This window comes from Pristiophorus japonicus, chromosome 18 (genome assembly GCF_044704955.1).
Source record: "Pristiophorus japonicus isolate sPriJap1 chromosome 18, sPriJap1.hap1, whole genome shotgun sequence".
Classification (NCBI taxonomy): domain Eukaryota; kingdom Metazoa; phylum Chordata; class Chondrichthyes; family Pristiophoridae; genus Pristiophorus; species Pristiophorus japonicus.
In genome coordinates this window covers 4,294,963-4,309,804 of record NC_091994.1, presented here as the reverse complement: position 1 = coordinate 4,309,804, position 14,842 = coordinate 4,294,963, and the positions used below count along the sequence as shown (strand labels likewise).

The 14,842-nt window shown below is 53.0% G+C and overlaps 1 protein-coding gene across 1 annotated transcript in view; it reads left to right on the top strand.

Annotated features, from left to right (window-relative positions):
• Window positions 1-412: 412 nt before the first annotated feature.
• Window positions 413-14,842, top strand: part of tm6sf2b (transmembrane 6 superfamily member 2b) — a 31,660-nt gene continuing 17,230 nt past the window's right edge. The window contains exons 1-4 of the mRNA XM_070860769.1: window positions 413-501; window positions 10,063-10,166; window positions 12,949-13,046; window positions 14,698-14,801. Of these exons, the coding sequence (XP_070716870.1) occupies window positions 413-501; window positions 10,063-10,166; window positions 12,949-13,046; window positions 14,698-14,801 (395 nt within the window). The remainder of the gene's footprint in view (window positions 502-10,062; window positions 10,167-12,948; window positions 13,047-14,697; window positions 14,802-14,842) is intronic.

Here is a 14,842-nt window from a genome sequence, read left to right as displayed (position 1 = left end):
GTTAGTTAGCCAATCCATGCCCCCAACCCCGTGAACTTTTATCTTGTGCAGTAACCTTTTATGTGGCACCTTATCAAATGCCTTCTGGAAATCCAAATACACCACATCCACTGGTTTTCCTTTATCTACCCTGGGAGTTACATCCTTAAAGAATTCCAGCAAATTTGTCAAACATGACTTCCCCTTCATAAATCCATGCTGACTCTGCCTGACCGAATTTTGCTTTTCCCAGGGTGTTCCCGGGGCTAGGAGTTCTGGTGTTCCCCGGTCTCTGTGTGTGTGTGTATGTGTGTGAATGATCCGCGACCTTTGCCTCCTCTCAGTCTGAACCTTTGTCAGACCGACAGCTCCCGGGACCCGGAACAGTCCGAGCCCCGCCCGGGAGTCGCCGTGTCTCCAGGAAGCAGCGAAAATGCGGGTCCCCGGAGCGGCGGGGTTGCTCCTGTCTCTCACCGCCATCCCCGTCTCATTCCTGCTCAACAGGCAGCCGGCCATGGACAGGTGAGAGTGAGCCCGAGTGTGCAAGGGTCTGCGAGCCCGAGTGTGCAAGGATCTGAGAGTCCAAGTGAGCCCGAGTGTGCAAGGCTCTGTGAATCCGGGAGTGAGCCCGAGTGTGCAAGGCTCTGAGTCCAAGTGTGAGCCCGAGTGTGCAAGGATCTGAGAGTCCAAGTGAGCCCGAGTGTGCAAGGCTCTGTGAATCCGGGAGTGAGCCCGAGTGTGCAAGGGTCTGTGAGTTGGTCTGTATGTAAGGGTTTGAATCAGGTCAGTTACACACTCACACTGGGGTACAGTACTGGTGTGTACAGGTTTGTCTCTGTATAGCACAGAGATTGGGACCTGTACCCCAGTGAGAGTCAACACCTTCAGGGGAGGGGGTGCCTGTACCCCAGTGAGAGTCAGCACCTTCAGGGGAGGGGGTGCCTGTACCCCAGCGAGAGTCAGCACCTTCAGGGGAGGGGGGAGCCTGTACCCCAGTGAGAGTCAGCACCTTCAGGGGAGGGGGTGCCTGTACCCCAGTGAGAGTCAGCACCTTCAGGGGAGGGGGGCGCCTATACCCCAGTGAGAGTCAGCACCTTCAGGGGAGGGGGGGGGACCTGTACCCCAGTGAGAGTCAGCACCTTCAGGGGAGGGGGGTACCTGTACCCCAGTGAGAGTCAGCACCTTCAGGGGAGGGACCTGTACCCCAGTGAGAGTCAGCACCTTCAGGGGAGGGGACCTGTACCCCAGTGAGAGTCAGCACCTTCAGGGGAGGGGACCTGTACCCCAGTGAGAGTCAGCACCTTCAGGGGAGGGGGGGGACCTGTACCCCAGTGAGAGTCAGCACCTTCAGGAGAGGGGGGGGACCTGTACCCCAGTGAGAGTCAGCACCTTCAGGGGAGGGGGGACCTGTACCCCAGTGAGAGTCAGCACCTTCAGGGGAGGGACCTGTACCCCAGTGAGAGTCAGCACCTTCAGGGGAGGGGGGGGACCTGTACCCCAGTGAGAGTCAGCACCTTCAGGGGAGGGGGGTGCCTATACCCCAGTGAGAGTCAGCACCTTCAGGGGAGGGGGGTGCCTATACCCCAGTGAGAGTCAGCACCTTCAGGGGAGGGGGGTACCTGTACCCCAGTGAGAGTCAGCACCTTCAGGGGAGGGGACCTGTACCCCAGTGAGAGTCAGCACCTTCAGGGGAGGGGACCTGTACCCCAGTGAGAGTCAGCACCTTCAGGGGAGGGGGGGGGACCTGTACCCCAGTGAGAGTCAGCACCTTCGGGGGAGGGGGGGGACCTGTACCCCAGTGAGAGTCAGCACCTTCAGGGGAGGGGGGTGCCTATACCCCAGTGAGAGTCAGCACCTTCAGGGGAGGGGGGGGGACCTGTACCCCAGTGAGAGTCAGCACCTTCAGGGGAGGGGGGGGACCTGTACCCCAGTGAGAGTCAGCACCTTCAGGGGAGGGGGGTGCCTATACCCCAGTGAGAGTCAGCACCTTCAGGGGAGGGGGTTGCCTATACCCCAGTGAGAGTCAGCACCTTCAGGGGAGGGGACCTGTACCCCAGTGAGAGTCAGCACCTTCAGGGGAGGGGGGGGACCTGTACCCCAGTGAGAGTCAGCACCTTCAGGGGAGGGGGGTACCTGTACACCAGTGAGAGTACACCGAATGTCTCGAAGCGCTTTACAGCCAATTAAATACTTTTTTGAAGTGCAGTAATGTGGGAAAGTTTATATTGTGGGAACAGTTCGAGTTCCAGATCGCTCCCATGTGGCCAGATCCATTTATCAGCAGCTTCTGTGGTGTCACACTTGACCTTTGTACTCTTGGCACACTCGACCTTTGAAACTCTGCCACAGTCGACAAATTCAATCTTGACTTTAAACCTTTGGTTCGGAGTTGCAGTTCCTCTTTGTTGAGCACTGTTAGATGCCGATGTCTGGGGATTATACCCAGGCTGTCGTCAGACTTAGCTCTGGGCGATTATTTCAGCCTGGGTATATCCATGTGATTTTTAATGTATTTTTTGTCAGTAGTCAGTAATGTGTCCTCAAACCTGTGAAGGTGTAAAAGGGCTCTCTGCGTTTTGTTTTTTGCTGATCATTGCGGTCATTTCGACTCCCGCTGAAGTTACCATAGAATAAAACTTTAACATGCAGCAGAGTCAGGCTATTGGGCCCACTGCTCCGTGCCGGGGTTTATGCTCCACACCAGCCCCCTCCCTCTTCATCTCACCCCATCACCATATCCTTCGATTCCTTTCTCCCTCATGTTTTTATCCAGCTTCCCATTAAATGCATCGATACTATTCGCTTCAACCACTCCCTGTGGTAGCGAGTTCCACATTCTCACCACTCTCTGGGTAAAGAAGTTTTTCCAACATAAGAACATAAGAAATAGGAGCAGGAGTCGGCCATCTGGCCCCTTGAACCTGCTCCGCCATTTAATAAGATCATGGCTGATCTGATCATGGACTCAGCTCCACTTCCCCGCCCACTCCCCATAACCCCTTATCCCTTATCGGTTAAGAAACTGTCTATTTCTGTCTTAACTTTATTCAATGTTCCAGCTTCCACATTTTTCTGAGGCAGCGAATTCCACAGATTTACAACCCTCTGAGAGAAGAAATTTCTCCTTATCTCTGTTTTAAGTGGGTGGCCCCTTATTCTAAGATCATGCCCCCTAGTTCTAGTCTCCCCCATCAGTGGAAACATCCTCTCTGCATCCACCTTGTCAAGCCCCCTCATAACCTTAAACGTTTCGATAAGATCACCTCTCATTCTTCTGAATTCCAATGAGTAGAGGCCCAACCTACTCAACCTTTCCTCATAAGTCAACCCTCTCATCTCCAGAATCAACCTAGTGAACCTTCTCTGAACTGCCTCCAAAGCAAGTATATCCTTTCGTAAGTATGGAAATCAAAACTGCATGCAGTATTCCAGGTGTGGCCTCACCAATACCTTGTATAGCTGTAGCAAGACTTCCCTGCTTTTATACTCCATCCCCTTTGAAATAAAGGCCAAGATACCATTGGCCTTCCAGATCACTTGCTGTATCTGCATACTATCCTTTTGTGTTTCATGTACAAGTACCCCCAGGTCCTGCTGTACTGCGGCACTTTGCAATCTTTCTCCATTTAAATAATAACTTGCTCTTTGATTTTTTTCTGCCAAAGTGCATGACCTCACACTTTACAACATTATACTCCATCTGCCAAATTTTTGCTCACTCACTTAGCCTGTCGATGTCCTTTTGCATATTTTGTGTGTTCTCCTCACACATTACCTTTCCTCCCATCTTTGTATCGTTAGCAAACTTGGCTCCCTTCTTCCAAGTCGTTAATATAGATTGTAAATATTTGGTGACTCTGCCTGACTGAATTTTGCTTTTCCAAATGTCCTGCTTTAATAATGGACTCTAATATTTTCCCAACCACAGATGTTAGGCTAAACATAAAGGTGAATCAGAAAGTGAGGTCAAAGCAAGAAAGAATAGTTAAAAAAACAAATTTAAAAGCTCTTTATCTGAATGCACGTAGCATTCGTAACAAAATAGATGAGTTGACGGCACAAATCGATGTAAATGGGTATGATCTGATGGCCATTACAGAGACGTGGTTGCAAGGTGACCAGGGCTGGGAATTAAATATTCAGGCATATTTGACAATTTGGAAGGACAGACGGAAAGGAAAAGGAGGTTGGGGAGCACTCTTAATAAAGGATGAGATCAGTGCCTTTGTGAGAAATGATATTGGCTCAGATGATCAAGATGTTGAATCAGTTTGGGTGGAGATAAGAAATAATAAAGGGATAAAGTCACTGGTGGACGTAGTTTATAGGCCACCTAGCAGTAGCAACACTGTTGGACAGAGTATAAATCAAAAAATAATGGAGGCTTGTAATAAAAGAACGGCAATAATTATGGGCGATTTTAACCTTCATATTGATTGGACAAAGCAAATTGGCCAGGGTAGCCTTGAGGAAGAGGTCATAGAGTGTATCCGGGATAGTTTCCTTGAACAAAACGTTGCGGAACCAACCAGGGAGCAGGCTATCTTAGATCTGGTACTGTGTAATGAGACAGGATTAATAAATGATCTCCTAGTAAAGGATCCATAAGAACATAATAATTAGGAACAGGAGTAGGCCATCTAGCCCCTCGAGCCTGCTCCGCCATTCAACGAGATCATGGCTGATCTGGCCGTGGACTCAGCTCCACTTACTCGCCCTCTCCCCGTAACCCTTAATTCCCTTATTGGTTAAAAATCTACCTATCTGTGATTTGAATACATTTAATGAGCTAGCCTCAACTGTTTCCTTGGGCAGAGAATTCCACAGATTCACAACCCTCTGGGAGAAGAAATTCCTTCTCAATTCGGTTTTAAATTGGCTCCCCCGTATTTTGAGGCTGTGCCCCCTAGTTCTAGTCTCCCCAACCAGTGGAAACAACCTCTCTGCCTCTACCTTGTCTATCCCTTTCATTATTTTAAATGTTTCTATAAGATCACCCCTCATCCTTCTGAACTCCAACGAGTAAAGACCCAATCTACTCAATCTATCATCTCCGGATTCAGCCTAGTGAATCGTCTCTGCACCCCCTCCAAAGCCAGTATATCCTTCCTTAAGTAAGGTGACCAAAACTGCATGCAGTACTCCAGGTGCAGCCTCACCAATACCTTATACAGTTGCAGCAGGACCTCCCTGCTTTTGTACTCCATCCCTTTCGCAATGAAGGCCAACATTCCATTCGCCTTCCTGATTACCTGCTACAACTGTATAAGGTATTGGTGAGGCCGCAATTGGGATTTTTGGGATTCATGCACAAGGATCCCCAGGTCCCTCTGCACCGCAGCATGTTATAATTTCTCCCCATTCAAATAATATTCCCTTTTACTGTTTTTTTTTCCCCAAGGTGGATGACCTCACATTTTCCAACATTGTATTCCATCTGCCAAACCTTAGCCCATTCACTTAACCTATCTAAATCTCTTTGCAGCCTCTCTGTGTCCTCTACACAACCCGCTTTCCCACTAATCTTTGTGCTATCTGCAAATTTTGTTGCACTACACTCTGTCCCCTCTTCCAGGTCATCTATGTATATTGTAAACAGTTGTGGTCCCAGCACCGATCCCTGTGGCACACCACTCACCACCGATTTCCAACCCATTTATCCCGACTCTCTGCTTTCTGTTCGCCAGCCAATTCTCCATCCATGCTAATACATTTCCTCTGACTCCGCGTACCTTTATCTTCTGCAGTAACCTTTTGTGTGGCACCTTATCGAATGCCTTTTGGAAATCCAAATACACCACATCTATTGGTACACCTCTATCCACCATGCTCGTTATATCCTCAAAGAATTCTAGTAAATTAGTTAAACATGATTTCCCCTTCATGAATCCATGCTGCGTCTGCTTGATTGCACTATTCCTATCTAGATGTCCCGCTATTTCTTCCTTAATGATAGCTTCAAGCATTTTCCCCACTACAGATGTTAAACTAACCGGCTTATAGTTACCTGCCTTTTGTCTGCCCCCTTTTTTTAAACAGAGGCGTTACATTAGCTGCTTTCCAATCCGCTGGTACCTCCCCAGAGTCCAGAGAATTTTGGTAGATTATAACAAATGCATCTGCTATAACTTCCACCATCTCTTTTAATACCCTGGGATGCATTTCATCAGGACGAGGGGACTTGTCTACCTTGAGTCCCATTAGCCTGTCTAGTAATTGTCTCAAGGTCCTCCCTTCCCACATTCCCATGACCAGTAATTTTTGGCATGGTTTTTGTGTCTTCCACTGTGAAGACCGAAGCAAAATAATTGTTTAAGGTCTCAGCCATTTCCACATTTCCCATTATTAAATCCCCCTTCTCATCTTCTAAGGGACCAACATTTACTTTAGTCACTCTTTTCCGTTTTATATATCTGTAAAAGCTTTTACTATCTGTTTTTATGTTTTGCGCAAGTTTACTTTCGTAATCTAACTTTCCTTTCTTTATTGCTTTCTTAGTCATTCTTTGCTGTCGTTTAAAATTTTCCCAATCTTCTAGTTTCCCACTAACCTTGGCCACCTTATACGCATTGGTTTTTAATTTGATACTCTCCTTTATTTCCTTGGTTATCCATGGCTGGTTATGCCTTCTCTTACCGCCCTTCTTTTTCACTGGAATATATTTTTGTTGAGCACTATGAAGGAGCTCCTTAAAAGTCCTCCACTGTTCCTCAACTGTGCCACCGTTTAGTCTGTGTTTCTAGTCCACATTAGCCAACTCTGCCCTTATCCCACTGTAGTCCCCTTTGTTTAAGCATAGTACGCTCGTTTGAGACACTACTTCCTCACCCTCAATCTGTATTACAAATTCAACCATACTGTGATCACTCATTCCGAGAGGATCTTTGACTAGGAGATCGTTTATTATTCCTGTCTCATTACACAGGACCAGATCTAAGATAGCTTGCTCCCTTGTAGGTTCTGTAACATACTGTTCTAAGAAACAATCCCGTATGCATTCTATGAATTCCTCCTCAAGGCTACCCTGTGCGATTTGATTTGACCAATCGATATGTAGGTTAAAATCCCCCATGATTACTGCCGTTCCTTTTTCACATGCCTCCATTATTCCCTTGATTATTGCCCGCCCCACCGTGAAGTTATTATTTGGGGGCCTATAAACTACGCCCACCAGTGACTTTTTCCCCTTACTATCTCTAATCTCCACCCACAGTGATTCAACATTTTGTTCATTAGAGCCAATATCGTCTCTCATAACTGCCCTGATATCATCCTTTATTAACAAAGCTACCCCACCTCCTTTCCCTTCTTGTCTATCTTTCCGAATTGTCAGATACCCCTGTATGTTTAATTCCCAGTCTTGGCCACCCTGCAACCACATTTCTGTAACGGCCACCAAATCATACCCATTTGTAATGATTTGTGCCGTCAACTCATTTACTTTATTTCGAATGCTGCCTGCGTTTAGGTAGACTGTTTTAAGACTAGTTTTTAAACCATCCCCTGGGAATGAGTGATCATAACGTGGTTGAATTTCAAATTCAGTTGGGGGGGGTAAGAAAGTTGGTTCTCAAACCAGTATCCTAAGCTTAAATAAAGGAGACTACGAAGGTATGAAGGCAGAGTTGGCTAAAGTGGAAAATAGATTAAAGTGTGGGATGGTTGATGAGCAGCTGCAGACATTTAAGGAGATATTTCATAACTTGCAACAAAAATATATCCCAATGAGAAGGAAAGACTGTAAGAGAAGGGATAATCATCCGTGGCTAACTAAGGAAATAAGGGATGGTATCAAATTGAAAACAAGGGCATACAAAGTGGCCAAGACTAGTTGGAGGCCAGAGGATTGGGAAACTTTTAAAAGCCAGCAAAGAACGACTAAAAAAAATGATACAGAGGGAAGATAGATGATGAAAGTAAACTCGCACAAAATATAAAAACAAATAGTAAGCGTTTCTACAGGTACATAAAAAGGAAAAGAGTGGCTAAAGTAAATGTTGGTCCCTTAGAGGATGAGACTGGGGAATTAATAATGGAGAACAGGGAAATGGCAGAGATGTTGAACAAATATTTTGTATCGGTCTTCACGGTAGAAGACACTAAAAATCCCAATAGTGGATAATCAAGGGGCTGTAGGGAGGGAGGAACTTAATACAATCACTGTCACTAAAGAAGTAGTACTCGGTAAAATAATAAGACTAAAGGCGGACAAGCCCCCTGGACCTGATAGCTTACATCCCAGGGTCTTAAAAGAAGGGGCTGCAGAGATAGTGGATGCATTGGTTGTAATCTACCAAAATTCCCTGGATTCTGGAGCAGTCCCAGCAGATTGGAAAACTGCAAATGTAACGCCCCTATTTAAAAAAGGAGGCAGACAAAAAGCAGGAAACTACAGACCAGTTAGCCTAACATCTGTCATTGGGAAAATGCTGGAGTCCATTATTAAGGAAGCAGTAGCAGGACATTTGGAAAATCATGATTCAATCAGGCAGAGTCAGCATGGTTTTATGAAAGGAAAATCATATTTGACAAATTTGTTGGAGTTCTTTGAGGATGTAACGAGCAGGATGGATAAGGGGAACCAGTGGATGTGGTGTATTTGGATTTCCAGAAAGCATTCGATAAGGTGCCACATAAAAGGTTATTGCACAAGATAAAAGTTCATGGGGTTGGGGGCAATATATTAGCATGGATAGAGGATTGGCTAACTAATAGAAGGCAGAGAGTCGGGATAAAAGGGTTATTTTCCGGTTGGCAAACAGTAACTAGTGGGGTGCCACAGGGATCGGTGCTGGGGCCTCAACTATTTACAATCTATATTAATGACTTGGATGAAGGGACCGAGTGTAATGTAGCCAAGTTTGCTGATGATACAAAGATGGGTGGGAAAGCAAATTGTGAGGAGGACACAAAAAATCTGCAAAGGAATATAGACAGGCTAAGTGAGTGAGCAAAATTTGGCAGAGGGAGTATAATGTGGGAAAATTGAGATTATCCACTTTGGCAGAAAGAATAGAAAAGCAAATTATAATTTAAATGGAGAACAATTGCAAAGTGCTACAGTACAGAGGGACCTGGAGGTCCTTGTGCATGAAACACAAAAAGTTGGTATGCAGGTACAGCAAGTGATCAGGAAGGCAAATTAAATTTTGACCTTTATTGCAAGGGGGATAGAGTATACACCTGGAGTACTGCGTGCAGTTTTGGTCTCCGTATTTAAGGAAGGATATACTTGCATTGGAGGCTGTTCCGAGAAAGTTCACGAGGTTGATTCTGGAGATGAGGGGGTTCTCTTATGAGGATAGGTTGGGTGTATACATGTTGGAGTTCAGAAGAATGAGAGGTGATCTTATCAAAACATATAAGATAATGAGGGAGCTCAACAAGGTGGGTGCAGAGAGGATATTTCTACTCATAGGTGAACCTAAAACTAGGTGACATAGTCTCAGAATAAGGGGCCACCCATTTAAAACTGAGATAAGGAGGAATTTCTGCTCAGAGTTGTAAATCTGTGGAATTCTCTGCCCCAGAGAGCTGTGGAGGCTGGGTCATTGAATATATTTAAGGCGGAGATAGACAGATTTTTGAGCGATAAGGGAATAAAGGGTTATGGGGAGCGGGCAGGGAAGTGGAGCTGCGTCCATGATCAGATCGGCCATGATCTTATTGAATGGCGGAGCAGGCTCGAGGGGTCAGGTGGCTTACTCCCTTCTCCCTCAGGTGTTTACCCAGCTTCCCCTTAAATACATCGATACTATTCGCCTCAACCCCTCCCTGTGGCAGAGAGTTCCACATTCTCACCGCTCTCTGGGTAAAGAAGTTTCTCCTGAATTCCCCATTGGGTTTATTAGTGACTGTCTTATATTGATGGTCCCTAGTTCTGGTCTCCCTCACAAGGGGAAGCATCTTCTCTATGTCTACCCTATCCAACCCCTTCTTAATCTTACAGACCTCCATCAGGTCACCCCTCGGCATTCTCTTCCCTAGAGAACAGAGACCCAGCCTGTTCAGCCTTTCCCGATAGTTATCCCAGCTCTGTGGGACCTTCGGTGATGGCTTCTTTTTTCCCTTTCCCTGTGGAAGTCCTGTGATGGTGTTTGCTGCTGGTGCTGCCGTTCTCCTCGGCCTACCGCTGGTGCTGTACCTGCTCGTCGGAGGAAGCTGCCCCAAGGACCCGCTGTTTTACGGTAAGCGATTGGGTCAGTCGCCTCGCTGGTCCGCGGAGGAGGCAGAGGTCCATCGGGGTTTAGTATCCATCCTATGGTGGGCGGTGGGGGGGGCTCTCGATCGCGCTGGTATCTGGAGGAGCATCGCCCACTGCACATCTGTTCACACCTGTGTACAACTGAATCTGGGTCAACGGCTTTACCCCAAAATAGGAGCAGCCAGCCCCGGTGAGAGGTCATTGCCAATGATTGGTGTTGATGCAAACTGCGATCACTCAACCAAGGGTCATGGAAAAGATGAGTAAATCCACAGTAGAGTTTTTTTTCTCCCATCGCCTGATAGATCCACAGATCAGTCAGGGCCCCCCATCGACCTCACGTTGACAGTGGCGCGGTGTGACGTGGGGAGGGGGGGGAAGTGGGGAGACGGGGGGGGAAGAGCGTGACGGGGGGGGAGAAGAGCGTGGCGGGGGGGGGGGGGGGGAAGAGCGTGACGGGGGGGGAAGAGCGTGACGGGGGAGGGGAGAGCGTGACGGGGGGGGGGAAGAGCGTGACGGGGGGGGGGAAGAGCGTGACGGGGGGGGAAGAGCATGACGGGGGGGGAAGAGCATGACGGGGGGAGAAGAGCGTGACGGGGGGGGGGGAAAGAGAGCGTGATGGGGGGGGGGAAGAGGACAGCGTGGGGGGGGGGAAAGAGCATGGGGGGGGAAAGAGCGTGACGGGGGGGGAAGAGCATGACGGGGGGAGAAGAGCGTGACGGGGGGGGGGGAAGAGAGCGTGACGGGGGGGGAGAGGACAGCGTGGGGGGGGGAAAAGAGCATGGGGGGGGAAAGAGCGTGACGGGGGGGGAAGAGCGTGACGGGGGGGGAAGAGCGTGACGGGGGGAGGGGAGAGCGTGACGGGGGGAGGGGAGAGCGTGACGGGGGGAGGGGAGAGCGTGACGGGGGGGGAAGAGCGTGACGGGGGGAGGGGAGAGCGTGACGGGGGGAGACGAGAGCGTGACGGGGGGAGGGGAGAGCGTGACGGGGGGGGAAGAGCGTGACGGGGGGAGGGGAGAGCGTGACGGGGGGAGGGGAGAGCGTGACGGGGGGAGGGGAGAGCGTGACGGGGGGGGGGAAGAGCGTGACGGGGGGGGGAAGAGCGTGACGGGGGGGGGGAAGAGCGTGACGGGGGGAGGGGAGAGCGTGACGGGGGGGGGAAGAGCGTGACGGGGGGGGGGAAGAGCGTGACGGGGGGGGGGAAGAGCGTGGCGGGGGGGGGAAGAGCGTGACGGGGGCAGAAGAGCGTGGCTGGGGGGGGAAGAGCGTGGCTGGGGGGGGGGGAAAAGAGCGTGACGGGGGCAGAAGAGCGTGGGTGGGGGGGGGGGGGAAGAGCGTGACGGGGGGGGGGGAGGAAAGAGCGGAGCGGGGGGGGGGGGGGAAAGAGCGTGACGGGGGGGGGGGAAGAGCGTGGCGGGGGGGGGAGGGAAGAGCGTGGCCGTGGGGGGTGGGGGGAAGAGCGTGGGGGGGGGGAGAGCGTGGGGGAGGGGGAGAGCGTGGGGGGGGGAGAGCGTGGGAGGGGAGAGCGTGGGGGGGGGAGAGCGTGGGAGGGGAGAGCGTGGGGGGGGGGAGAGCGTGGGTGGGGGAGAGCGTGGGGGGGGGAGAGCGTGTGGGGGGGGAAGAGCGTGGGGGGGGGGGGGGAAGAGCGTGGCGGGGGGGAGAGCGTGGGGGGAGGGGAGAGCGTGGGTGGGGGAGAGCGTGTGGGGGGTGGAAGAGCGTGGGGGGGGGGGAGAGCGTGTGGGGGGGGAAAGAGCGTGGGGGGGGGGGAGAGAAGTGGGGGGGGGGAGTGGGGGGGGGGGGAGAGCGTGGGGGGGGGAGAGAGTGACGGGGGGGGAAGAGCGTGGGGGGGGGGGAGAGCGTGGGGGGGGGGGAGAGCGTGGGGGGGGGGGAGAGTGGGGGGGGGAGAGCGTGGGAGGGGGGGAGGGAGGGGGGGGGGGGTGGGGGGTGGGGGGGGGAGAGCGTGGGGGGGGGAGAGTGTGGGGGGGGAAGAGCGTGGGGGGGGGGAGAGCGTGTGGGGGGGGAAGAGCGTGTGGGGGGGGGGAGAGCGTGGGGGGGGGAGAGCGTGGGGAGGGAGGAGCGGTGGGGGGGGGGAGAGCGTGGGTGGGGGAGAGCGTGGGGGGGGGAGAGCGTGTGGGGGGGGAAGAGCGTGTGGGGGGGGGAGAGCGTGGGGGGAGAGGAGAGCGTGGGGGGGGGAGAGCGTGTGGGGGGGGAAGAGCGTGGGGGGAGGGGGAGAGCGTGGGGGGGGGGAGAGTGTGGGGGGGGGGAAGAGCGTGGGGGGAGGGGAGAGCGTGGGGGGGGGGAGAGTGTGGGGGGGGGGGGGAGAGCGTGGGGGGGGGAGAGCGTGTGGGGGGGGAAGAGCGTGGGGGGAGGGGAGAGCGTGGGGGGGGGGAGAGTGTGGGGGGGGGGGGAGAGCGTGGGGGGGGGAGAGTGTGACGGGGGGGGAAGAGCGTGGGGGGGGGGGGAGAGCGTGGGGGGGGGGGAGAGCGTGGGGGGGGGGAGAGTGTGGGGGGGGAGAGCGTGGGGGGGGGGAGAGTGTGGGGGGGGAAGAGCGTGGGGGGGGGGGAGAGTGTGGGGGGGGAGAGCGTGGGGGGGGGGAGAGTGTGGGGGGGGAAGAGCGTGGGGGGGGGGAAGAGCGTGGGGGGAGGGGAGAGCGTGGGGGGAGGGGAGAGCGTGGGGGGAGGGGAGAGTGTGACGGGGGAAAGGTGTAATGGGGGGGAGGGTGGTATGACGGCGGGTTGTGGAGTAACTTCTTACTTTTGTTGCAGCCTTCGCCGTGTTCTCATTCACAAGTGTCATCGATTTAATTATGTCCCTGGAACAGGACGGCTACATCAAAGGATTCATGGGGTTTTACTTGAAGGAGGTTGGTTCTGAACGTTCTGTTACTGACGCTGGGGAGAATTTCCGTCACCCTCTCTCGATTGCCTGCCGGCATTCAGTCCATTTCTCTGGTGGTCCCGTTAATCTCCTATAGGAGGATCCCATGGCTATTTCAGACCCTTCCCTCCACTCTGTAGACTTGAGCCCATAGTCCAGGCCGACACTCCCAGTGCAGTATTGTGGGAGCACTGCACTGTTGGAGGGGCAGTACGGAGGGAGTGCTGCACTGTCGGGGGGGCAGTACTGAGGGAGTGTCGCACTGTCAGAGGGGCATTACCGGAGGGAGTGCTGCACTGTCGGAGGGGCATTACCGGAGGGAGTGCTGCACTGTCGGAGGGGCAGTTCTGAGGGAGCACCGCACTGTCGGAGGGGCAGTACTGAGGGAGCACCGCATTGTCGGAGGGGCAGTACTGAGGGAGCACTACAATGTTGGAGGGGCAGTACTGAGGGAGCGCCGCACTGTCGGAGGGGCAGTACCGGAGGGAGTGCTGCACTGTCGGAGGGGCAGTACGGAGGGAGTGCTGCACTGTCGGAGGGGCAGTACGGAGGGAGTGTCGCACTGTCGGAGGGGCATTACCGGAGGGAGTGCTGCACTGTCGGAGGGGCAGTACGGAGGGAGTGCTGCACTGTCGGAGGGGCATTACCGGAGGGAGTGCTGCACTGTCGGAGGGGCAGTACTGAGGGAGCGCCGCACTGTCGGAGGGGCAGTACCGGAGGGAGTGCTGCACTGTCGGAGGGGCAGTACCGGAGGGAGTGCTGCACTGTCGGAGGGGCAGTACTGAGGGAGTGCTGCACTGTCGGAGGGGCAGTACTGAGGGAGCGCCGCACTGTCGGAGGGGCAGTACTGAGGGAGCGCCGCACTGTCGGAGGGGCAGTACCGGAGGGAGTGCTGCACTGTCGGAGGGGCAGTACTGAGGGAGCGCCGCACTGTCGGAGGGGCAGTACCGGAGGGAGTGCTGCACTGTCGGAGGTGCGTCTTTCAGTTGAGATGTTAAACCGAGGCCCTGTCTGCTCTCTCAGGCAGATGTAAAAGATCCCACGGCCACTATTTCGAAGAAGAGCAGGGGAGTTCTCCCCGGTGTCCTGGGGCCAATATTATCCCTCAATCAACATCACTAAAACAGATTATCTGGTCTTTATCACATTGCTGTTTGTGGGAGCTTGCTGTGCGCAAATTGGTTGCTGCATTTCCCACATTACAACAGTGACTACACTCCAAAAATGTACCTCATTGGCTGTGAAATGCTTTGGAATGTCCTAAGATGGTTGAGATGATGAAAGGCGTTCTAACTGTGATTTGAGCGGTGAGGGAGGAGGAGGAGGAGAGGGAAAGCTGTATCGCTGTGTGTGGGGCCCGCCAACGGTGTACGTTCGCAACCTGGCAGTGCAGCTGGTGTTCAGGGTTGGGATGGATGGACGGAGGGCGGCGACGGGGGGGGAATGTGGGGAGGGCAGGGATAGGGGGAGGATGGGGATGGGGGGATTGCGGGGACGGGGGGGGGGAACGGGAGGATAGGGAGGGGGGATATGCGGGGTGGATGGGGAGGGGGGAAGGGGTTGAGACATGGGGGGATTGGGGAGCGTGTATAGGATAGTGATGGACGGTTGGTACTGAAGCTCTGCTCCTTTGACAGGGTGAGCCATATCTTCGCAGTGCCTATGGAATACTGGTCTGCTACTGGGACGGGACAGTCCATTACGCACTCTACCTGACCATGATGGCTGCTATAACACTGAGGTAAGGCGCCAAATTGCAGCACACACTGACAGATTGCTCGA